We start from the raw sequence: 26,671 nt of genomic DNA on the forward strand, positions 1-26,671 counted from the left end.
CCACTAGAGAAGCATGGCCAAAAAAGCTATTGACCATACTTCTCTTTTAAGGCCACTGATAATGTATTGGATAGGAGGGCTTCTGTGTATAGGAAAGCACAGCCCAGGCATTTTTACCTAATTTAAATATCCTTAGGTTCTTATGTTCTTTGTATCATGTGTAAAATATGCAATAAAATAGGTAGAAAATGGACTGAAAACTGTCCATCCAAAGTAATCATTGTTGGGAGTTTGATGTGTGCGTAACTGGCTCTGTTTGCTACACGTTTCTCATTTGCTACAGCATCCAATTGCAGAGAATATGCTTTGAAAGCATGAGCATTTTCCATCTGTTCTTCTGTATTTGTTTTCCATTACTCTCGCTGCTCAGTAATTTTTCTCTTCCTATTGTTTGTGACACATTGTGATGGACATAAGGATACTGAACGATATCATTCTTCATAACACAATAGAATGTCATATTAGCTGAAATGCCACTGGACTTCATATAATTGGGTTAGATGTCTAATCCAAGTTTTACAAGCAGAATGGACCTCTTGTAATCATGGGTTATATTCTTGATGAAACACATATAAAAGCAGACCACTGAGAGATAATTTTTCCTTACCTCCCAACTTTCTGAGATAACAAAATTAACATGTAATAGCACAACGTATGTAGAAAAAGGACACACCCTTGCCACATCCCCTGTTATGCAAGGCATAAAAGAATGAATAAAACAAATACATTTATAAGATTTTTTTCCCCACTATAATTTAAAGTGGCCTTGAAAAATAAAATATGCAGTAATTAGGTGGTTGGAAGTTTAGTGTAGTATACAGTAACTCTTTTGGTAGTTAAGGATTACATTTTGTTGCAGTGGTTTATACATTGCATACACTCAAAAAAAAGAGGGACAACGCATGAGGAAAAATGGACAAAGGGATTTGGTCACGGAAGAGGGACAGCCCCTTTAAAGCAGGGAGAGTTGGAAACTATGATTTTCTGACATGCTGTCTTCTGTTCTAAACTGGGCTTTAAAACATATTCAAGAAAAGGCATTCAACCATAAAAAAAATTTTCTCCGACACAGAAATTATCAGATCTTCCAACATGTATAGACCTAAATTAGGGTATATGTTGACAGACTTTGGCTGTTGATGTCCAATGACATCAGTTTAAGATGCTTCAGAGATTATTCTGATTTTATTGACTGGTGTATTTGGCCTGTCGTTGGTCTCTTTCTGAGTTACATTTTACCTGCATTAAATGTGGGTTTTGCATTCCCATTGAATGGTATGGGAATGTAAAACCTATCTGGTACAAACAAAAGCCCGTCAACACAGGCCCTAAAAGCTTAGCTAATCTTGCACAGTGCTAGCTTCTTTTTTTGAATTCTCCATTCATTCTGACTGAGGTTTCCACCTTATGTAAGTGACTGTTTTTTACTGTATGCCCTGTCAAATTATTAAATAATACAATCACAATCAGTAAAATAAAAGCCAAAAAGGTAAATTAAAATATATCTTAAATCAAATATGTTGGAAAGAAAGTATATAAACGTGTCTCTTATGTGTTTGCACATTGGGACTTATTTTTCGGCAGCCCCAAAAAATTAAAAGCTCTGGCATAGATTTATTTTTGCCCCCTCTTTCACCTCTCCTGTTAGTAATAACACCAATGAAGAAAAGATGATCCAAGAGGCACTGGGCCTTTTAAGTGAGTTCACACAAAGAGGGCAAAAACATTTGAAGAACTCACTGGCTTAGATTAGGTTGCTTACAACAGGCAGGGTTACCCTCCAGTAGATACCCCAGCAGGTTATCTGAAAAAAGCATGCACGATTGGGAGAAGCGCCAGGCCAAAGGATAAAAGAGTCCAAATTCATTTATTCGTTTTTACTAAAAAAACATCCAATGGGTTTCGGTGGTCAGAGAATCTCCCTCTTCATCAGGACTTCCATTAAAATAAGACCCTTGGATGGACTTAAAATAGAGCTTTCCTGTGGAAATCTGTGCAGGGAAGCAAATTTCGAGATCCGAAGAGTTACTGGCCAACAGTATCTGCATGAGCATAGCCACTAAATCTCCTGATCCAGCAATTTTCTTCCCTGCACAGATTCACACAGGGAAGTTCTAATTTAAGCCCATTCAAGGGTCTCATTTAACTTAACCCTGACCCCCAAAATGCATTGGCCGTTTTTGTACATACAAACTAATACATTTATTTTGACTCTTTTACCCTTTGACCTGGCACTTATCCCATTAGTGCATGTTTATTTCTGTTAGTAATAACAAGACCACCTGATAAAGTGATTAGCCAGTAGAGAAATGGGAATGGGATAGGCAGAACTGGTGACTGCATGAATTGGTTAATTTTTTATTATATTAATCCTGGGTTTTCAGGTGAATTTGACAGAGAAGTAGACCAAGCTTCCAGGCACTACCCACACTACAGTTTCACTGGCACATCCATGTTTTACATTGCCATTGATTCATTTCAACGTGAACCTGAATTTTGCACACACAAGAAAAGTTTCAGACTTTAAGTGACCAGCCCTGTGCTCCCCACTGTTCCAATTCATTGCCATGCTGTCCAAGATGTGAAACCTACACAGGAATATGAAGGCCCCCACCAATATGACTAGTGATTTACCACATAGGTATCGAGTTCTGCATTGTATAAAGGCAGGGCAAGTCAAGTGTTCTTTCATACATATCTGGAAGTAGTTGGTATTTTAGTAGAAAAAATACTGATTCTGGCTGCTTAAATACTACTATATAGTGAATCTGTGACTTTGCCCAATAGGGGATACAAAGCATAATAAGGGTATTTGTTACAAACAACCATATTTTTTCTTACTGTATTCAAATCAGTACAAGGGTACATAGATCAAAAACATTGTTGACAGTGTATGGGTGGGATTAATCCCCTGTCAAGTTATATTTTGCTGTCTCTATCTGAATAGGGAGGTTGACCTTCACTTCCTCCCCCAGAGACACAATAAGAAAGTAGAGGAAATCTCTAAAAAAATGTATTTGCCTCTTAGATAGTTGTCCAGTTAAAACATTTCCTCTGTATTCCTGTTCTGGTGACAGCTGTAAAATTTTGGATTTTCTATTACTCTGTAACAGAGACAATGGTAATCAAGAAAAACAGAGAGGAAAAATCTACCTAGTGGGGGTACAGACACCAGCATACATTTTATGGAGGTTTCAAACATTTTCACTCTTTTCAAAACTAAAAAAAAAATTAATTTTGACTACACATACACATTATAGGTAGATTTAGACATACACCTAAATTTCCTTTTCTTCTGAAACCCAATCTGCATTCAGATCACACTCCAGAGGCTACTGACAGCTGGTGAGGTAGTGATGCAATGCCTCCTCATCGCCTGATTTAATCCCATTTTTTCCCTCCAATGTACATTGCATGTGGTTGAAGGACGTTTGCTACCCTTTCCCATTTACTTGAATGTGTAGTGTTCGTGGGCTTGCCGCCCACCAACCGATACATGTTGCGTAAACTTTGCCCCTGGAGCGAATCGAAGCATCACACCCATGGATTGTAGTCACCCCCGCCTTCTATCTATTGCTGCTTCAGAGGGGGGGGGTGAAGCCCCCCAACTGAATGTCTAAAGAAAGCCTAAGAAATTGTTATTTTTTTTATTTTTTAGAGTAAACACTACAATAAAGCAGGTATTACATTTCAGTTTTATTTTTCCTTCTTCCTTACAAGCTTGTTGGTACAGCAGATGTTTTTAATAACTGGTAAACAGTTATAAGCTGTATTTACTGCATTTTAAATTAAAGCCGTACTTTGTATAATCCTTCCATAACATCTACATTTTATTCTTGTCTAATTCAAGGATACATAAATTAATCAAGAATAAATAAATCCTAGTTCACCCTAATTAGATTTATAGATGGTCGATATGTTTCCTGTGCAGTTTTCCTAAATGATAAGTAATAAATATAATTTAATAATGAATGAGCACCATCAGATTACATACAGCGAGAATCTCCCATTTACACAGCGGCCTCTGTAATAGGAAGTCCCGTCTCCTGGGCCGGCATTGGACCAGTGTTCTGTCAATCATAAAAGCCGTTTCAGGAGGTGAGACTTTGTATTAAAAAGTCAGCCGAATGAACAGGAGATTCTCACTGTATGTAATCTGATGGCGCTCATCCCGCCCCCTCCCTGGGATGGACATTGATCAGGCTGCATTCATGGCAATGGGGAGGCTTCAGATGGGCATTAATCAAGCTGCTCTGGAGGGGCAATTGTAAGGCTACAGATGGGCATTAATTAAGATGCATTGATGGGCAATAGTGAGGGTACAGATGGGCATTGATCAAGCTGCATTGATGGGCAATTGTGAGGCTGTTGATGGGCATTGATCAAGCTGCATTGATGGGCAATGGTGAAGCTGTAGATGGGCATTGATCAATCTGCATGGATGGGCAATTTTGAGGCTGCAGATGGGCATTGATCTGGCTGCATTGATGGGCACTGACCCTTATTTTGCTTCAAAGTTCTTTATTCAAAATTTAAGTTTTTTACCTGAAACTTCCCTCTTAAAATGAAGGTGCGTGTTATACGCCTGTGCTTGTTATATGCCGATAAATAGTATATTTTAATTGTTTATTTTTATCAATGTACAACATGCCAAGTGAGCGAACAGAAGAAAAATCTAAATCAAATCAATACTGTATTTGGTGTGACTACCCTTTGGCTTCAAACCAGCATTACATTCTTACAATTGCTCACTTTGTACAAAGTCAGTGATTTTGTAGGATTAGAGTCAGGTGTATGATTAATCAATAGTACCAAGCACGTAGTAATGATAATCAAGTTGAAAAACCATAATTAACAAACATCTGTGTACAATAACGAGTCTCTGCAGGCAACTGTGAAGCATGGTTGATGTTCCTTGCAAGTTGGGGTTACATTTCGATAACAGAATCAATGGTATTCTCAATGCTGAGAAATACAGGCAGATATTTATCCATCATGCTTTAAGATCAGGGAGGTGTGTAATTGACCCCAGATGTATTCTGCAGCAGGACAGTGACCCCAAACATACAGCCAATGTCATTAAGAAATATCTTCAGCATAAAGAAGAACAAGGAGACCTGCAAGTGATGGTTTGGCCCCCCACAGAGCATTGATCTTAACATCATTGAATCTGTATAGAATTACATGAAGAGACAGAAGGATTTGAGGCAGCCTACATCCACAGAAGATTTTGGTTAGTTCTCCAAGATGCTGGCATGGAAATGTTCCCCAATGGGGTTTTTAGGCAGCAAGAATTTGGACAATTGCAAAGATATATATTAAAAGAGTTAGTGGAAACATTATTTGTGACTGGAGTTCCACCCAATTTGTTAAAAAGAGATCCCTGTAGTCTCCCGGCCACTGAGCCTCCCAGAACGCGGCGCCGCCAAGCCACATGTGGCTTGCAAGGAGTCATGCTGAGGAGAAAGGCATCCCAGGGGGCTTGCACGAAGTGATGATCGGCATCGAGGGCATTAGTATAGAATGCATTATCAATGCTTCCTTATAAAATTATACAAGAGTGTGCCCTAAAGTTTATATATATTGGTATATTATAGTATGGTGGTTATTACTAATTAATTAGTTATATTGATATCTCCAAGATGCTTGCAACAACCTACCTGCTGAGTTCCTTTAAAAACTGTGCACAAGTGTACCTAGAAGTATTGATGTTGTTTAGAAGTCAAAGGGTGGTCGCACCAAATTTTGATTTGATTTAGATTTCTCTTCTGTTCATTGAGGCTTCGTACACACGACCGAGAAACTCAACAGAATCCATCAAGAAACTTGGTGGCAGAGCTTTTTTGCCGAGGAAACCGGTCGTGTGTACATTTTTCATCGAGGAAACTGTCGAGGAACTCGACGAGGAAAAAAGAGAACAAGTTCTCTTTTTCCTCAACGGGAGTCTCAATTTCCTCGTCGTGTTCCTCGTCAGGCTGGTTTTCGATGAGAAACACGATGGTGTGTATGCTAAGAAACCCGCGCATGCTCAGAATAAAGTATGAGACGGGAGTAAAAGTAGCATTTGTAATGGAGATAACACATTTTTCACGCTGTAACAGACTGAAAAGTGCAAATCGTCTCTTAACAAACTTTTACTTAACACGCAGTAACATGAGATTAGCAAAAGCAGCCCCAAGGGTTGTGCCAGTGGAATCGAACTTCCCCTGCCATTGTATGTGTTGTACGTCACCGCGTTTGAGAACGAGGAGATTTTGTCTTGACAGTGTGTACGCAAAGAAAGCTTGTCAAGTTCCTCGACAAGCCTAACAAGGAACTTGTCGAGGAAAACGATGTGTCTTTTCCGACGAGTTTCTCGGTCGTGTGTACGAGGCCTAACAGTATCTCACAAAAGTGAGTACACCCCTCACATGTTTGTAAATATTTTATTATATCGTTTCATGTGACAACACTGAAGAAATTACACTTTGCTACAATGTAAAGTGAGGAGTGTACAGCTTGTATAACAGTGTAAATTTGCTGTCCCCTCAAAATAACTCAACACACAGCCATTAATGTCTAAACTGCTGGCAACAAAAGTGAGTACAAATGGAATAGAAAGGGGTAAATTCTGCGCTAATAGTACAAAAAAATATTGATAAAATATATGAAGTGAGAAAAGCTGCAACACAAAAAACATGTGGTAATCATGTAATAAAGTGGATAAAGATGTTATAGTTGCGCTAAATAAACCTGACTAAGTGTATGAATAAAAATATTGAGAATACCTATAAGTAAAGCAGAACACAATGTACCACTAGTGACAAATTACTCTGTTAATATAGGTAAAATTCACCATACATATGTGCAAAACTGCAGAGATAAATGTGAAATATATAAATACATCAAAAATAGCTGGGAAAAAATTGACTTATATCTCAAACAAGTTTGGAGAACCATAATAAGTGTCCGTGTTTAAAACAAACAGAAAGTGTCCAAAAGAAGAGGAAAATAAGTGACCAAAGGTAAAAGGACAAAATCTTCTATGTCCAAAGAGGAATAGTTCAATTCCACACGAATGGCAAATTAGGAGTGCAAGAACAGGAAGTGAGACTGCTGTACACCACCACCACACAGAATTCTTCCTCAGGTGTCACACAAAATAATAAGGGGGACCCTTACCAGATATGCTGGACCTCAGATGGCAAGGTCATATGCGCTTGTGCAGATATTAACCTCTTCAAGGGTTAGAATGGTGAACCGGAATGTCCAAACCACCGAGCTCCTAGGGGTCTCCTCCTCTGGAGTTAGCAATGGGGGTCCCGTAGTGTCGCTCTCTCCAAAAAGTTAAAAAGTACGAACGCCCGTGCTTCTGGGGTCATGTGGGAGCATGGTAACGTTGATACGCAGCACCGCCCTACGGCGTTTCGACGTTACCACGCTCCCACGTGACCCCGGAAGCACGGGCGTTCATACTTTTTAACTTTTTGCCAGCTTTTTTAAACTTTTACTGTTCACTGCTTTTTGCCTCACTGTAATGTTTTGTGAGCTGTAAAATAAACGACCTATATTTTAAAAGAGGTAACACACATTGCTGCTCTTTATTTCATTAACCTCTACGGTCTGTGGATTTGTAAATTTAGAGAGCGACACTACGGGACCCCCATTGTACTCACTTTTTTTTGCCAGCGGTTTAGACATTAATGGCTTTGTGTTGAGGGGACAGCCAATTTACACTGTTATACAAGCTGTACACTCACTACTTTACATTGTAGCAAAATGTAATTTCTTCAGTGTTGTCACATGAAAAGATATCATAAAATATTTGCAAAAACGTGAGGGGTGTACTCACTTTTGTGAGGTACTGTACTTTCCATTTTGTTAATTGATAAAATAAATTAAGAACATTTCTATTTCTGAAAGCATTCTTACTTAAAGCGGAGGTCCACCCGATTTTGTTTTTTAAATACTGCAGCTGCTGACTTTTAAAAAATGGACACTTACCTGTCCAGGGCGCCCGCGATGTCGGCAGCTGAGGCAGAGCAATCGCTTGTCTCTCGGCTGCCCTCGCCGCCATCCTCGGTGAGGGAATCAGGAAGTGAAGCGTTGCGGCTTCACTGCCCGGTTCCCTACTGCGCAATGCACGAGCGGAGCGCCCCGTCCTCACTGGTCCCCGCTCTCTCCTGGTAACAGTGTGTTTCCCAGAAGACAGCGAGGGGGGACAGAAAGTGGCGTGACTCCCATGGGAATCTATGCCAGGAAGTGGGTGCAAATACCGGTCTTAGACAAGTATCTGCACCCCCCTGAAAGGTGCCAAATGTGAGGGGGGAGGGTTCCGAAAAGCGGAAGTTCAATTTTTGAGTGGAACTCTGCATTAACAGCATGTTTTCACACCTGCCGAAAACTTTTGCACAGTAGTGTATGTCTTCATGTTTATGGCCAACCACAGATCAGATTGCTGGACATGTGAGGGAGTGACTGTTGATATTTATACAGATGCATGCTCTGTTCATAATAATGTAAACTACAGTGAATATTATACACAATATAAGGTAAAGGAAGTATATATTCTATTTTGCTAAATATTTGTAAAAGCAGATGATACATTATATATCCGAACTTTACTACTTCTCTAAAATTAGACTCATCAAAAGAATCAAAAGCAGCAAAAGCAGCATTTGCTTCTCCTTTGACTCCCACCCACATTGCAGCAAGAAGATCTGCCCGCAGCTACTAACAACATCCTAATACATATGTTTCAATACCTAAGTGTAATTTACAAACAGTTTATGCACAGTGTGTGCGCAATGTTTAGGAGACGCAGCTGTGGACAGGATGGATTAGTTCATCTGTAAATCGGAGAATCCATCCTGTTCAAGCCTTCACTGCTGTCCCCAAATGCATTGAACATACAGTATTTGATTTTCACTATGACAAAGCTGCAATCCATCCATCATTTTCCCTTGCAATGCCTAGAATGGAACGTGTCATTCACTCTGCTGCAGAGACAAAGCGACACTTTCCAGACTATTCCTTGCTAGATCAAGCAGCTGTGTACATTCTTCTTAGTTTGGGTCATGTCTCGGAATAGTTTCCTGCAAGAGCAGGCATTGCTACCTTGCTAGCCATGGCTCAGCCTTGTCTTTCATCCCAACAGGCCTGGCATTGAATTTTCATTTCATAAACATTTATTCTTATTGCTTTTAACAACTGTTCCTCCTCTGTGGTCAATGTATAACAGGCTGGGTTGATAGAATGGACTTGATGTACTTTAGTGCCATTAGCCATACCTATCTCATACCCTGACACATGATTAGAGGTACTCACTTTGCATTCAGTGTTTATGGAATGCAAGGGCACTCCTAGGCACTGCCCAGGGGCCCCATGTACATGGGGGCCCCACAATAATCTTGCATTACATCATAAGCAGTCATGCTTTTTACTAATCTGTCCCGATATGGTCGTGTCCCGTGAAGGGAACCTATACTGTGCCCTCCTGATCCCAGTATTGTGCCCTCCTGACCCTCCCCCTGTACTGTGCCCTTCTGTGTTGTGCCCTTTGTGTTGACTAGTCTTTGATTTATGGAATGTTTTCCTTTTGTAAAAACGATTTTATTGAAAGTACTAATGAATATATGTTTAATTCTATCAACTATTTATAATTTATTTCTTGAAAGTAGGTGTGTAAATTGGGGCAGGCTGGTGGGGCCCCAGTGCATTACTTTGCCCAGGGCCCCATAATACTATTAAGATGGCTCTGTTTATGGCCACAAAAATTTGAAAATACAGTGTTGACGAAGAATATTTATTGTATCATGTTATCAACCAGTATCCTGTATCAATCAACTGTTACCATTTTTTTTTAAAGAGACACTGAACAAAAAAAAAACAAATTGTAAAATACACCTACCAGCCACTTTATCGGGTACACCTTGCTAGTACCGGGTTGGTCCCCCTTTTGCCTTCAGAACTCTCTTAAATTGGATGTAAACCCACTCTCATCCTTTCTAAACTACTGCCATAGTGCTGATCTATAAGGATAGACATGCCTCCTGCATGTGTCCTTAACTGTCAAATGTCTCCCCTCTGTCTGTTATAAGAACTGAAAAACTGCAGATTCTGTGGGTGGATCTGTTGTCTGGAGCATGGTGGGTGGAGTCGTAATGTCAGTAAACTTCCTGCCCACCTCTACACTCCCCTTGTCAACATACATTTTCTCCTGTGTATTCCTTACACTAAATTCTGCTATCATCACTAACATCCAGTCAAAATCCAGAAAATTAACCACATGACTTCAGAAAAGGAGTAGGGGTGGGAATTAAAAAATAATGCCTGTCTCAGGCTAATGCATGAGATATGTAAATAACCTGTCACTCACAGCAAGGGGGAAGAACAGACTTTTTTAGTGAGGCTGTGCAAAATATATCCTCACTTTCCTGTTCTTAGCTGGCAGGAGTGACACCCGGTGTGGTCTTCCACTGCTGTAGCCCATCTGCATCAAGGTTTCATGTGTTGTGCATTCAGAGATGGTATTCTGCATACATTGGTTGTAATGAGAGGTTATTTGAGTTACTGTTGCCCTTCAATCATCGCAAACCAGTCTGCTCATTCTCCTCTGACCTCTGACATCAACAAGGGATTTTCCTCCACACAGCTGCCACTCACTGGATATTTTCTCTTTTTCGGACCATTCTCTGTAAAGTCCCGTAAATACACGGGCAGAATGTCAGGAGACATTTGCCAGTACAAAAAATACCAGCCGACATTCTGTCCGTGCGTATGTCGGTCGCTTCTGTCGGACGTGCATGCTGGAAAACCAGCAGCCGACCAACTCCTGATCAGTTCTCTCAGCCAAATGGGGGCGGGGGGGACAGTAGACTAACCTTGCATGGTTAGTACAGCAGCTTTTGGGTTGCAAGAAAAAAAAATAGGCCCAGATTCACATAGAACTGCGGCGGCGATACGTTACACCGCCGCAAGTTTTCATCGCAAGTGCCTGATTCACCAAGCACTTGCATGAAAACTTACGCCGGCGGCCTCCGGCGTAAGCCCGCGTAATTCAAAGGGGCGTGTGCCATTTAAAATAGGCGCGCTCCCGCGCCGGACCTACTGCGCATGCTCCGTTTTGAAATTCCTGTCGTGCTTTGCGCGAAGTGACGTCATTTTTTCGAACGCCGACATGCGTAGCGTACTTTCGTATTCCCGGACGTCTTACGCAAGAACAAAAAATTGTTAAATTTCGTCGCGGGAACGACGCCCTTACTTTATACAGCACATACGTGGGCTGTGTAAAGTTAGGGCAGCTAAAACGACGACTAACTTTGCGACGGGAAACTAGACTAGCAGCGACGTAACGAACGCGAAAAACCATTGTGGATTGCCGTAACTACTAATTTGCATACCCGACGCTGGTTTACGACGCAAACTCCCCCCAGCGGCGGCCGAGGTATTGCATCCTAAGATCCGACAGTGTAATTCAATTACACCTGTCGGATCTTAGGGCTAACTATGCGTAACTGATTCTATGAATCAGTCGCATAGTTAGGAAGACCCTAAAACAGAGATACAACGGCGTATCAGGAGATACGCCGTCATATCTCTTTTGTGAATCTGGCCCATAGTGTACATTAGCAGTTTTTAAAATACTCAGACCAGCCCGACTGGCACCAACAACCATGCCACGTTCAAAATCATGTAAATCCCCTTTCTTCCCCATTCTGATGCTCGGTTTGAACTTCAGCAAGTCATCTTCACCACATCGAGATGCATAAATGCATTGAGTTGCTGCCATGTAATTGGCTGATTAGCAATTTGTGTTACTAAGCAATTAAACAGTTGTAGCTAATAAAGTGGCCGTTGAGCGTACATTTAAGGTCTCTTTCACACCATCAGCTGGCAAAGATCAGCCTGTCTGTTTTTCAGGCAGATCTGAGCGGGCCACCCATCGACTTGTATGAGCAGGCGGATGTTAGTGGAGATGTGTCATCCGATCCGACAGCTGAAAACAGATGGATGGCGGTACGTTCGCTATCTGTCCCGCAGAACGGATCGGACATGCTCAGAAAGGCCCATCCCTGCATAGTGATGCCCTGCTGAGCTAGCGGAGTCCACTGAGCGCCCCGTGTGAAAGGAGCCTAAAGCAGAACTTCAAGAATCGCAGCCCTTTAAATATTTGCTGGTTTAGAAGGTGTTACGTCCAACCAGGTGTATGAAACCTTGTGGACTTCTCTCTTTTGTTTACTTTTTACATTTTCACCTGTCACTATACTCCCAGTGCTCTTCTACACACCCACTGATGTATGTAGGATGAATTTTACAGCCATTCTGTGCCATTCTTTGGTCCATTGTTTTTTTTCTCAGTGTCCCTTTAGGTCAGACAAGTGAAAGCTACGTTTCAGCTGAATGATTTGTGTCACTGCACACTGTTTTATTATATTTAGCTGTGTGAATTGCTGGTTCTTCACCAAAAAAAGTAGAACACCGGCCAAAACGTTATTCCTATTTTTGGACTGAGTGGGAGAGGACCTCTTTCAGATTTGTCCCCGTTCGGGGGGAGTCACCCTCACTCTTTTTTATCGCATGTCTTAAACACGGATATATGGGCAGATATATGGGAAACATTGCTGTTGCAAGGTACCATTGGAATTGTTTGGAGTACTCTGGTTTTGTAAACACAGCCGTTATTATAATGTAAGAAAAAGAATCTGTAACTGTTATATATTAGCGTGTATTTATTATTCTTCTCTTCTGATATTTTTAGGAAGGCAGCTGAGAGAAAGTTCTCCATGAATGTACGTCACAATGATGATGACCGACCAAATCCCAGTGGAACTGCCACCCTTACTGAATGGCGACGTAGCCATGATGCCACATATCGTAAATGGAGATGGGTCACAGCAGGTTAGTAAAGTTGGTTTCAGTTTACCTATATTCAACATTGCTTGAAGAGGGAAGTCAACATATGACAGCAAAAACAGTCATTTGTTCTATGTGCTCACCAAAAGGATTACAATATTAAAGTGCATGTCAGGGGAAAAAAACATATGTAGTACATTTGTGCAATACATAAATGTTTTCTCAAGTTTTATCCCTCTAAAGACCCTGCCACTACTGAAAAGTATCAATTAATCAGCCTGAAATGCACTCCTAATGGCCCGTACACACAACCCGGACGAAAAATACCGCTTTTGACGCAATTGTACGATAATCTGATCATTTATACAAAGCGTTCGAAAGCAGATCACGCCAATTCATTCGATATTATTTGATCGGACAAGCACAAAAATTTTCCTTGTTTGATACCAGATCGTACTATTTTTGTTTAGCCTGTACAGTTGTCGCCCGAAAATACAATACAAATACATTACAACACATGACATCACTTTCGATATTTTTTTCTGTCGTACGACAATTTTCGTGACTTTAGTAACCTTTTCAATTTCTACTTGCGACTATTAAGCGAAAAAAGTCAGACGATTTTTGGATTGCGTGTACAGGCCATAAGTCTTGTTGTGGGTTGTCCGCACAGCATTTTGGTAGACTTAGTAGTATCAGCCCTCACCGTTTTCTTTTGCTAAATTATCCTATCGCCACAAAATAAAGGCTAATCATTCTGTAGCCCAAAGATAAGAACTGAGAGGGTTATGTATGCTCCTTGGGATAACACAGGACTTAAAGTGATTGTAAAGGTTCGAATATATATTTTTTAAATAACAAACATGTCATACTTACCTCCACTGTGCAGCTCGTTTTGCACAGAGTGGCCCCGAACTGAATTTTCTGGGGTCCCTTGGCGGCTCCTCCCCTCTTCTGATAACCCCCTTTGGGTAGCGCTCTCCCAAGGGGGTTACCTTGCGGGTGCGCTCCTGAGTCCTGTATTTGGCTTCCATAGTGGCCGAGTACAGGACTTGGTGCCGCCCCCGGCCCTCGTATCATTGGAGTTGATTGACAGCACTGTGAGCCAATGGCTGCACTGCTATTAATCTATCCAATGAAGAACCAAGAAGACTGAGCAAAGGAAGAGCACATTCACAACGCAGAACTTTCATGCTCAGGCTCAGGTAAGTAAAACGGGACGGGTTTAGGGGCTGGCGTGCTGGTAATCGTAAGATGTTTTTTCACCTTAATGCATAGAATGCATTAAGGTGAAAAGACATGAACCTTTACAACCCCTTTAAGCACTTGGCACAGGACAGCTCTGAATTTCTGACTTTGTCAACAGATATTTTGTTGCACTTGTAGAACAGATATAAAAACACTTTCAATGGTATATATGAGGCCTCGTACATACGTCCGAGAAACTCGACGGGCGAAACACATCGAGTTCCTCGTCGAGTTCCTTGTTAGGCTTGTCGAGGAACTCGACAAGCTTGCTTTGCGTACACACAGTCAAGCCAAAATATCCTCGTTCTCAAACGCGGTGACATACAACACATACAACGGCAGGGGAAGTTCGATTCCACTGCCTAAACTCTTGAGGCTTCTTTTGCTAATTTCATGTGTTTGCGTGTTAAATTAAAAAGTTTGGTAAGAGACGATTTGCACTTTTCAGTCTGTTACAGCTTTAAAAATGTGTTATCTCCATTATAAATGCTACTTTTACTCCCGTCTCATACTTTAATCTGAGCAAGCGTGGGTTTCTTAGCATACAGACATCTGAGTTTCTTGTTGAAAACCAGCCCGTCGAGATCTTTGACGAGCCAAATCAGACTCCCGTCGAGAAAATAGAGAACTTGCTCTCTTTTTGGCTCGTCGAGTTTCTCAAGAATTTCCTCAACGAAAATGTACACACGACCGGTTTCCTCGGCAAAAAAATATCTCCCAGCAAGGTTCTTGCTGGTTTTTGCCGAGAAACTCGGTCGTGTGTACGAGGCCTGACAGACCAAACAGGAGCAAAAAAGAGAGTTTAATTTTTAGGGTTTACATTCACTTTAAGGGCTCATTCACATTGGCGCAGTGCCCCATACAGCCCATAGAGCTTTTTGGGGTAACGTGGATCTATGTGCAGGCAGTCTATATAGGTGAATGTGGACTCGCCCATACTGCCAAGTTTGACAATGACACAAGCAGGGGCGGACTGACAACTCATGGGGCCCCCGGGCAATAGAAGATTATGGGGCCCCCGGGCTTACAGATGGCCACCACGCCAGGAGACAGTGCAGAGGCAGGGCAGCTAAAATCTCGGGATTTTCACATCAAAAGCATGTCGGTTTCGGACATATCAGGGACAGATCTAAAAAAAACATAGATTTTTACATACTGTCCCTGGTTTTGCTGAGCCTGGCAACCCTGATGGGGCCCCCTAGTGGCATGGGGCCCTCGGGCAGTGCCCGAGTGACTCAATGGTCAGTCCGCCCCTGGACACAAGGATGGGTGCATGGCCCCAGACACACTCTGTGTTGGTGGTGTTGTTCCTGTCAAATTGGCTGAAGGAGGAGGCCATACAGCTGTCACATCTCCATTCTCTTATGTAGACTGTCTGAACCCAGTTCTATGCTACTCGAAAAAGATAAATGATTCTTCATGCTGTGCAGGACTTCGCACCTGTTTGAATGAACCCTAACTTTTTTGGATAAAAATACATTAAAAACAGCAAGTTTATTGGGGATCAATGCCAGCCAAAACTTTTGCAATGAGTGCAGAAAGCTCAGAATCTGCTGTGTGAGATTTTCTTTAACTTCATATGCAGATGACACCCTATCTTGGGAAAGGCGGGCAGGACCCCGCCAAAAATATCAACCACAATAAACCCTTTGTTTAATACATTTCCTGCTGTTCTGCATTTGTTTTGATTATTTCTGTGAAACTTTTTTTTTTTTTTTAATAAGCACATTGGATAAGAATATCCTGTGAGTGCACTTGATTTTTGCTCCTGGTGACACCTTGACACACAGGGACAAGAATGGGAAATCTCTCCCAAATGGTCTCAGATAGCAAGAAAACCTGACAGATGTTGTAAACCATCTCCCACTCTTTGACAAAAATATGTTTTTACTGTTGTTTGTATCACCATTAAGAAGATTACCCATTGTGAACTATGCTAGTGAGAGACAATATCCTCAACAGTTCCCCAACCAAGGTCCAAGAACTGGGCTTTACATTTCCAATTTATGATAAGTACAGCAACACCGAAAACACACACACACAACAAACTTCCCATTCCTTAGAAGGAGTTTTCAAAAAAGTGACTAAAAAAATTGTTATGTATAGAAAAACATCTCTGTATAACAGTCAGACTCCTAATGCCTTGTACACACGATCGGTCCATCCGATGAGAACGGTCTGATGAAGCTCACTGATGATCAGTCGTGCCTACACACCATAGGTTAAAAAAACGATCGTGTCAGAACACAGTGACGTAAGACACAACGACCTTCTGAAAAAAACGAAGTTCAATGCTTCCAAGCATGCGTCGACTTGATTCTGAGCATGCATGGATTTTTAACCGATGGTTGTGCCTACGAACGATCGTTTTTTTTCTATCGGTTAAATTTAAAACAAGATTGCTTTTTTTTTAACCTATGGATAAATAACCGATGGGGCCCACACACGATCGGTTTGGTCCGATGAAAGCGGTCCATCAGACCGTTCTCAATCGGTTTGACCGATCGCGTGTACGCGGCATAAGAGTGCTTGTCAATCTTTCAATAATCCTAGAATTAAAAATTCAGGCTTAGGCCAGCTTCAAACCTATATATTACAGTAAAATGCAAATGAACTGTAGAACACCATTCACATGTTAGTGCAATGCAGTACCATTTATAGTAAAAGGCACCCCAACACACAAAGGAACGCACTTCTGAAACACCTATGTTGAAGCGCACCACACAGATGTATGCTTCTGAAGCATTAAAGTGGAGCTCCACGCTAAAGTGGAACTCCCGCTGATCGGAACCCTCCGGTGTCACATTTGACACCTTTCAGGGGAGGGGGATGCAGATACCTGTCTAAAGACAGGTATTTGCACCCACTTCCGGCCACACAGTCTCGGGCAGACTGCGGGCAGGACGTCACCTCCCCCCCCCCCCCCCCCCCCGTTGTGTACTGGGAACACTCGGCTCCCAGAGCACAGCAGGAGCCAGTCAGCAGGCGAAGCGCGGCTCGCGCATGCGCCGTAGGGAACCGGGCAGTAATGCCGGAGCGATTCACTTCCTGGTTCCCTCTTCCTGGTTCCTCTGCTGCGGACGGCCCTGGGCTCCAGGACAGGTAAGTGTCCTAATATTAAAAATCAGCAGCTGTAGTATTTGTAGCTGCTGGCTTTTAATCGTTTTTTTTTTCAGCGGAGCTCCGCTTTAAGGAAAAAAAACTTCTATTGCTATGTTGTGTAGGCTGTATACGTATAGACCAGCTTTTGGTGCTGATATGCGATTGTTTATGAACAATTTTTTTTAGACTTCTTCTACCCTACTTATGTTAACAATTCAGTGCATCTTGCTGAATATTCATTTCTTTATTTATTCTGGATTCTGCAAAATTTTCCATTTAGGAAAATGTGGGATTTTTTTTTTCTTTTGTTAAATCGCTCTTTAGTTCATTTTTCTCCTAGCCACAATATTAAATCATAACTTTATGGTTGTTTGATCCCATACTGTTAATAATGTGAAGGTATTCATTTAAATGGTTTAAGTTGTAAACTACATCTTGCAATGGTCATCATTTTATAATGTGATCTTTCTTTTCCTCTTGGAGTTTCTCTCCCCTCATTTTGTACATGGGTTAAATACAGTATGAAATATAAAAGCCTTTCATAGGATCGTATAATTTATAACAGATGTCATAGAGGACTCTATCATTTAGAAAGAGCTATTGGAAGATGCTGCAGATCAGAGACTGAAGAGAGTACAGCGTTTAGCATGCGTGTGTTTACTTTGGCTCTCCAGCTTCAATGGAGATATATCACTTATATTTTACTTTTTATGTATTTTTCTTTCTGGAGTCCTTAGCAATTTTATGATTTAAATATGTCATTTTGGTATGCTTGTGGAAATGTATTTTTTTGTCTAGAAAAGTAGAACTTCTAAAGAAATGCAGGCTGATGTCTTAAAGGGGTTGTAAAGGTTTGTTTTTTATTTTCTAAATAGGTTCCTTTAAGCTAGTGCATTGTTGGTTCACTTACTTTTTCCTTCGATTTCCCTTCTAAAGCCCCATACACACCATCAGATTATCTGCAGATTTTTGTCTTCAGATTTACCAAAACCATGTAGTACAAGGGCCTGCCTGATTGCATACAAATTGAAACTCTTAAGGTTTGACCTCCTATTAGATGGTTTTGGTAAATCTGCAGAAAAAAATCTGCAGATAATCTGATGGTGTGTATGGGGCTTAAATGTTTCTGCATAGCTACAGCCTAGGGTGGCAGGAATGCCAGGGGCAGCTAATCACCATCCACACATCATGCTGTGGTCTGTCAATAGCACATTGCAGTGTGTAATAAAATATTTCAGTCTGCCACCCTGCCCACCAGCACAACCAGGCTGAGCCCTCATAGTTTCTGCCCCACGCGGTTTTTACTTGTTGTCGTACTATGTGTTACTACAATGTTTTCCCACTTTTCCCACCCTAGTTCCATACACCTAAAATCAAACTGCTAACAGAGTAGGGTAATATAGCAGGGCTATATTTCTGGTTAGCCTAAATAGGCAGTGGCCTGAGCTGGCAGTGTTGTCAGGGTGGTGCACAGCGTATTTTCCAGATTGCCACCCTACCTGCCTCAATATTCTGGCCGAGGTCTGTTGTTTTTGACCTTTTTTCCCAGCTTGAACATGTCCATATTTGTGATAGTGTACTGTGCACTTACAGTTCACTCACTCCAGTTCTGCTTTCTGAATAGGGTCACAATTTGCCCAACTCTCTGTAATGACACAGAATAGTCTCTTTTAGCCTCTCTGCCTCTAAAATCACCATGCCTTGCCTGGCTATGATGTCTAATCTTGCTAGTATGGCACTAGGTTAGGAAAACAGTAACACAAGACACTTTGCCCGGGGAGGCCTGGTCCTGACCTTATAGCCTAAGTGGACTTAAAGTAGAACTATAGGCAACACATTTATTTATTTTTTCTTTTTGTATAGAATAAGGTAGGGCTATAACCCCTGTAAGGTTTATTTTTGTCCTCTTTGTCCCATTGGAAAGATTTACCTTAACTTCCTGTGCCATAGCCAAAACAGAAAGTGAGAGGAAATCTCTGCAAATTAAGGAAATATCTTTTGGGCCCTCCAGGTCACCAGAACTACTGTCCCCTTTGGAAGATTTCCCCTCTATTTCTTTTCTGGAGACAACCCAAAATTTGTGATTTTCTTTGACTTTCAGTCATAATGGTAAACAGGAAAAATAGAGAGGGTGAATCTCCCTAACGGGGACACATACAGAAATAGAAAGACCGTTCTAACCCCTTTACCCTCTATCCAAAACTAAAGCTTAGTACATACTGCTAGTTATTTTTGTTCAATCCAAAAAAAACTCACAGCTCAGGTTGGAGCCGATGTACTAACAATCAGATTTTAGTACAACAATCTCTCTTGTTGTGCTATTGTTTTCTGACAGGGGGATAGCCCCTACGCCAGAATACTCCAGTCAGCACTGTCAGCCATTGGCTGAGAGCGCTGATCAGAAGCCGGTTGGCAAACCTTTTTCCGTCATGCCCCTTTGACAGAAGGCAGCTTCTGTCAGACTGGCTGCAGTACACACAGACCGAATGTCGGGCAGTTTCTATTGAGTTATCTGACATTCAGTCTGTGTATGAGGGCCTTTTTAAAAACAAAGCAAAAACATTTTGCCTTTTAGTTATACTTTAAATAAAAAAATCTGAAAATTAGCACAATGGATGATATCCTCCTTCAATGTGATGTGTTCCTTGTGCTGCTGGGTCCTGGTTTAGCAGAAATCATCCTTCTCTTAGGCCTTGTACACACGACCAGACATGTCCGATGAAAACGGTCCGCGGATCGTTTTCATCGGACATGTCTGCTGGGAGGTTTTGGTCTGATGTGTGTACACACCATCAGACCAAATTCCCCCGCAGACAGAAAACGCGGTGACGTGCCGGCGACGTGGCGGCGATGATGACGTGGCGACGTGCGCGAACCAGGAAGTTCAATGCTTCCACGCATTCGTCGAATCACTTCGACGCATGCAGGAGATTTCGGTCCGATGGTTAGGTGTACTAACCATCGGGCATGTCCGATGGACAGGTTTCCACCGGACAAGTTTCTTAGCATGCTAAGAAACTTTTGTCCGCTGGAAACCTGTCCGCTCAGCCTGAAAACTGTCCGCTAGGCCCTACACACGGTCAGACATGTCCGCGGAAACTGGTCCACGGACCAGTTTCAGCGGACATGTTCGGTCGTGTGTACGAGGCCTTATACTGCACGTCATAATCTTATACTGGTGTGAAGGGGGTTATTAGAGCTAAGGGAGCATTGACAGGCACTCATCAAGAGTACCCCGACTCTGCCCCCCTTTCCACCAAACTCTTCCATTCATAGAAGCCAATACAGCTTCTATGAATGAAACGTGATCTATGAACTGATGAAGGGCGGATGATTGAAAGGTATTTTGTTATGCATTTATTAAGCTCATATAACAAAATCCTGGTTTATTTAAAGCGGATGTGCCATGGGAACAAAATATTAAAAGTCAGCAGCTACAAATACTGCAGCTGCTGACTTTTAATATTAGGACACTTACCTGTCCTGGAGTCCAGCGCCGATCGCAGCAGAGCACGAGCGATCGCTCGTCACTCTGCTGCTCCCCCCGCCATCCACGCTGAGGGAACCAGGAAGTGAAGCGCTGCGGCTTCACTGCCCGGTTCCCTACGGCGCATGCGCGAGTCGCGCTGCGCCCGCCGATTGGCTCACACGCTGTGTGCTGGGAGCCGAGTGTTCCCAGCACACAACGGGCGACAGACGGGATGTGACGGAATGCCCGTCTTTCGCCCGTATCGTGTGGCCGGAAGTGGGTGCAAATACCTGTCTTTAGACAGGTGTCTGCACCCCCCTCCCCCCTGAAAGGTGTCAAATGTGACACCGGAGGGGGGGAGGGTTCCGATCAGCGGGACTCCACTTTAGGGTGGAGGACCGCTTTAACAGACTAAAAGAAAACAAGTTACAAAAGTTCATTGTTAGATTTAGATTAAAATTTTGATTGCCTACATTTATGATAGACTCATTTTTTTTGTTCTAGGCTATCAGTATTATGAAAATTTGGTAATGGTGCTACAATTTTAGAGCGTTGCTCCTAAAGCCGCGTACACACGACCGAGGAACTCGACGGGCGAAACACATCGTTTTGCTCGTCGAGTTCCTTGTTAGGCTGTCGAGGATCTCGGCGAGCCAAATTTCTCCATTGCCGTAGAGGAAAAAGAAGACATGCTCTCTTTTTGGCTCGACGAGATCCTTGACAGTTTCCTCATCGAAAAGTGTACACACGACCGGTTTCCTCAGCAAAAAAAAACAAAACAGCAAGTTTCTTGCTGGTTTTTGCCGAGAAACTCGGTCGTGTGTACGAGGCCTTAGGGTTATTTTACTGTTATTTTACTTTGGGGCACATAACAATTTTTGGACCTTATGTCATGGCTGATTTATAGTCCCAGTCAGCCTTTGCGAAACTGCATCTCCCATCGTGCCATCCTTATAACATAAAATTCCCAGCAGTGGTAACTTCCCAACCCAAGAAGTAGGATATCTTTATACTGCAACAACAATAAAAAAAAAAAAGGAAAAAAAAAAGAGTAAAATATGACTGGGGATCAATGCAATTGAAGACAGCGGCTGAAAAGGTCTGACAGCAGCTACTTGAAGAATTCACAATGTACACTATTTGGTATTAATTGCTAGAATGGAAAAAAGAATTGACTCAAGTGAAGTTTACATGAAATGAGATTTCGGAGGAAAATACATTTAAAGATAGAACCCCATAGATCACAGTACTAGGGAGTTGTGCTGGGCAGTCATCTAATCATTGAAGTGCTGGATGGTGACAGTCTGAGTGAGTTTGCTTTGATGAATGTTCAAATGTCTCACTGCGAGAGCTATTTCCTCCCGACCTAAGAAGTATTTATATTGGAAGTATAAAATGAAATTGTCTGTCTCTAAATCATCTGTTTCTTATCCAAGAAATAAAAAATACTCAATAGGTTGAGGAATGAGAATACGCACACACATATATATTTCATTGTAATAAGAAGTCTACATTATGTAATGCATAGGTCATTTTCATGCCAATAAATCATTCAATGACACATGAAGGTAAAGAAGAAACATCCATTAAGATTCAGGCATCTGGAGTTTCCACTTTTAAGGGAGATATTGAGAGTTTTTGTAAGCAGAAATATGCAGGCTATGAATTATAAAATAAATGCACTCCAGAGGGAGGCTCCCGTTCACACCTGAGCATTTTGTTGAAATCTCTAAAACAATAGACCTCCAAAATCGCATAGCTTTCAGTTGTGCATGTTCACGCCTCAGCGTAGTGTTGTTTGTAGCTTGTACCTCGAAAAAGAACATGAGCTTCTTCTGAGTTTCAAGCAATATTGGCCCCAATGGACTTTAATGGGGAAAGCAATGCAAAAACACATGTATCGCACATTTTGTTCCCTAGTAACTAACTGTCCATTGACTAAAAATAAAAATGCTCAAGCTAAAATGCTCAAAAAACCTGTACAAACAATAAAAGCCCCTGTAAACATGACCAATCTGCAATATACATTGTTGTTGGCCACAACAGTTGTCCATAGTATCCAGCCATATCTCTAGTTATATCAGATAGGTGTCAGTTGAGTGAACTGCTTTAAGGGGTTGTAAAGGTAAAACATTTTTTTCCTAAATAGCTTCCTTTACCTTAGTGCAGTCCTCCTTCATCATCCTTCCATTTCGCTTTTAAATGTCCTTATTTCTTCTGAGAAATCCTCACTTCCTGTTCTTCTGTCTGTAACTACACACAGTAATGCAAGGCTTTCTCCCTGGTGTGGAGTGTCGTGCTCACCCCTCCCTTGGGCTACAGGAGAGTCAAGACGCCCATTAACACACAGCTCCTTTCTCTATCTGCAACATACAGAGTGTCCTGGCTCTCCTTTATTCCAAGGGAGGGGACGAGCACGACACTCCACACCAGGCATTTTCGGCAACTGAGTGGTGTCAGCCCTCTCATTTGTCTATTGCTAAACTACCAAACCACTCACGCATTCAGATTATTACAACATAAATGCTAATCATTCTGTAGTCCAAGATGAGAACTAGGAGGGCTGCTTGAGATATCACATAGTGTGCAGAGGATGCAGGAAAGCTCTGACAAGATCAATTGTTTTTTTTTGCACTTATCAAACAGCTATAATACCAAAATGCTCATGGTTAGGCATAAACACTCATTGATGCTTTAGGCCGCGTACACATGGTCGGTCCAAACCGATGAGAATGGTCCACTGAAGTGGCCTGATGGTCTGATGTGCGTACACACCATCAGTTCAAAAACCGATCGGGTCAGAACGCGGTGACGTAAAACACAACGACGTGCTGAAAAAAATGAAGTTCAATGCTTCCAAGCATGCGTCGACTTGATTCTGAGCATGCGCGGGTTTTGAACCGATGCTTTTGTGTACTAACCATCAGTTTGGACCTATCGGGCAGTGGTCCATCGGTTCGATTTAAAAGCAAGTTCTAAAATTTTTGACCGAAGGACAACGGACCAATAGGCCGTACACACGGTCGGTTTGGACCGATGAAAATGGACTTCAGGCCGTTTTCATCGGTTTGGACCGACCGTGTGTACGCGGCCTAATACATTTTTTTAAATTAAGTGTTTTTTTTGTTTTTTTTTATTCATTAAAAAAAATGGTGATGAAACCACCAGCAAGACCATTCAAAGTGACTTTTATTCCACAAAGTGCAAGTAATTCTTTAGGTCGAATACTTTTATCAGGCTTCTTCAATGGCGTGTTTTTTAACGCAAAACTGTGCCTGGCTGTACCTGATAGCATAGGTCACTTGAAAAAGACTTGTTGTCCTTTATATCTGTTTTTACACTTCTATAAGCAGTTAGAGGCTGAGGCTTGACCTTACCAGCAATATAACCTTTGTGAAGAAGGAACTGTTCCTGGCTCTGGGCACCAACTACTAACGAGCACTGGGTTTGTTTTACAATTGCTGCTAATAACCTGTCTAGATTGACTACACAATAGTGCGATTTAGCATTTACAAGTGTCAAAAGAGCTGGAGAATTATTCATCAGTTTGTATAAAAGTTAATTTGTGGTGTGATGCAATATTGCTAATTGAAATTATTATTAAATGATTTTCTTACGGGATTTAATTTATGGAAAAAAGTGCAATATTAAAAAAAAAAAAAAAAAACTGACAGCGGTCACCTTGTGGATGTTATTTGAAGTGGCAGATGTGCTTTTTTGCCTGAGTTTGCAGAGCTCTGTTAACAGTCTTGCCAAGAAAGTTAAAGAGACGTGTACTGTCCCCCTCAGCGTATTATAGAGACAAAACTTCACCGCTGGTGCTGTTGACCTACAAAGTCTGATGCTTTCAGTGGAAATTATTTTATTTTATAAATGTACTAGTCCCAGTGCTCTCAGTAATCAGCACTCCATAACAGAACTGGTCTGATTTATTCCTCACCCTTTCTGCATGTTCAGTACATGGCTGTCAAATTTTGACACGTGGCTGTGTCCTTGCAGCAGCTGTGCATCTGCATTCACCTTCATAGGCTGTAAATAGGTCAGGTGCAAGTGTCCATCTGAACAAAGTTTAAAGCTGGGCATAGTTAGTTTTCTTCAACCTCTTTGCACCTCTTAGCGGGTGGTCCTCAATGCAGAGAGGCCGCATATATGCGCTCCTGGTGCGGTTACCGCCGGGCAACGGAAAGCTCCCGATCTCTACATGTGATCAGGAGCTTTACGATAATGTAACCACTGTCAGCCAATCACTGCAGTCCCATGATCAGAAACCCTGCCCTGCCTCCTGGCATCAGAAACTTCTTAAAGGGCCAGGAGGCACCCGTGCTCGGGGGACTAATTCAGCCAGCGGCTGAACAAAAAAAAAAAACGCCAGCATGTCAGTTTGACAGAAATTTGAAATTCAGTCGGTCCCTGCTGAATCAACCAAATTTTGATCTGTCTGTGCCCAGATTTAGTAGATTTGGATGTGCATCTAAATCTCCCATTCCTCTGAAGTATGATCCATGTTCAGATCACACTTCAGAGGCTACTGACAAGCAGTAAGGAAGCGATGTGACGGCTCCTCGTGGTCTGTTTTAACTTTATTTTTGCTGACAAACACACCACATGCGCATGTAGTGCACGCTTTTGCGGGCGTTTACAGTGCTTACACATTTGCCTGAGTGTGTCACGTTCAGTCGTTTTGCCACCCACCAATCGCTACATGTCAGGTAGACTGGAGGCTCAAAGCAAAGCACAATTGTCTGCTTAAGGGTGGAAAGCAGTTGGCGGGTGCAAAAAAGCAGCACATTATGAGTTCTTTGTAAACGTTATAAAGTTTTTTTATTGACATTCTTACACTAATTAAAGTAGAATTCCAGCTCCCCCTTCTAACACCTATACTAACTAACCTTTGTGAAAAAGATGTATATACTACTTATTTTCAGCCCGCTATGGTCTAATCATGTGACCACCATGTGTCAGCCAGCGGCGGCTGCAGGGCAAAGGAGAGAACGCCAGACAACGGCTGTGAAAGACAAGAATTAAGACGTTACCTATAGGCTTCCATGGTGCAGCGCAGTTTCTCCTCTTCTCTGCAGCCTCCGCTGGCTGACACAAGGGAGCCCAATGTCAGAAGCAGAGCAAGTTGAAAATAGTTAGTATTGGTCAGGGGTAGGCAACTTTTGAGAGATGGAGATCTACCTGGACAACATTGAAGAGATCAAAGATTACTGGGGTGCAGCACCCCCCCCTTTGTTTTAATACATTTTCAAGCAAGCCCCTCAATAAAAAGCAAACATGGCATGACCTCCTACAGAGGTCAGTAGGATGTAGGTAATGTACATGGGTCAGTAGGATGCAGGGCTGTGTACAGAGGTCAGTAGGGTGTAAGGCTGTGTGCAGAGGTCAGTAGTAGGTAGAGCAGTGTACAGAGGTCAGTAGGATGTTGGGCAGTGTACAGAGGTCAGTAGGATGTTGGGCAGTGTACAGAGGTCAGTAGTAAGTAGAGCAGTGTACAGAGGTCAGTAGGATGTAGGGCAGTGTACAGAGGTCAGTAGTAGGTAGGGCAGTGTACAGAGGTCAGTGGGCTGTAGGGCAGCATACCAGGGTCAGTACGATGTAAGTCAGTGTACAGAGGTTAGTGGCCCTATATGTCAGTGTACAGAGGGGATTAGTGTGTAGGACTGGAGTTAGGAGGGCAGTACTGGGAGGTCAGTAGGGCACTGTACAGGGGGAGATAGACAGCTAGGGTGCAAAGAGGGCATGGCACTGGGGGATCAGGAGGGTATGATATTGGGGTGATCAGGAGGGTATAGTATTGGGGAAAATCTGGAGGGCTGGGGTGTCAGGAGGGCATGGTGCTGGGGTTAGGAGTTCATGGTATTGGGGGGACAGAAGTAAATGGTACTGAGGAGTTATTAAGAAAGCATGGTGCTTGGGCATCAGGAGGGCATGGTGCTGGGGTATTAGGAGAAGTTTTTTAATGCCGAGTATCACAAAAAGGTACAGTGGCAAACCTACATGTTCTAGAGCTGATCC

General features: G+C 42.3%; 1 protein-coding gene across 2 annotated transcripts in view; it reads left to right on the plus strand.

Moving 5' to 3' along the window:
• Positions 1–26,671, plus strand: part of FNDC3B (fibronectin type III domain containing 3B) — a 443,125-nt gene that overhangs the window by 122,205 nt on the left and 294,249 nt on the right. For both annotated transcript variants that reach the window (XM_040349376.1, XM_040349377.1), the window contains one exon: positions 12,740–12,879. In XM_040349376.1, the coding sequence (XP_040205310.1) occupies positions 12,769–12,879 (111 nt within the window). In that variant the 5' untranslated portion in view covers positions 12,740–12,768. The remainder of the gene's footprint in view (positions 1–12,739; positions 12,880–26,671) is intronic.

The sequence above is a fragment of the Rana temporaria genome, chromosome 4, assembly GCF_905171775.1.
Source record: "Rana temporaria chromosome 4, aRanTem1.1, whole genome shotgun sequence".
Lineage (NCBI taxonomy): Eukaryota > Metazoa > Chordata > Amphibia > Anura > Ranidae > Rana > Rana temporaria.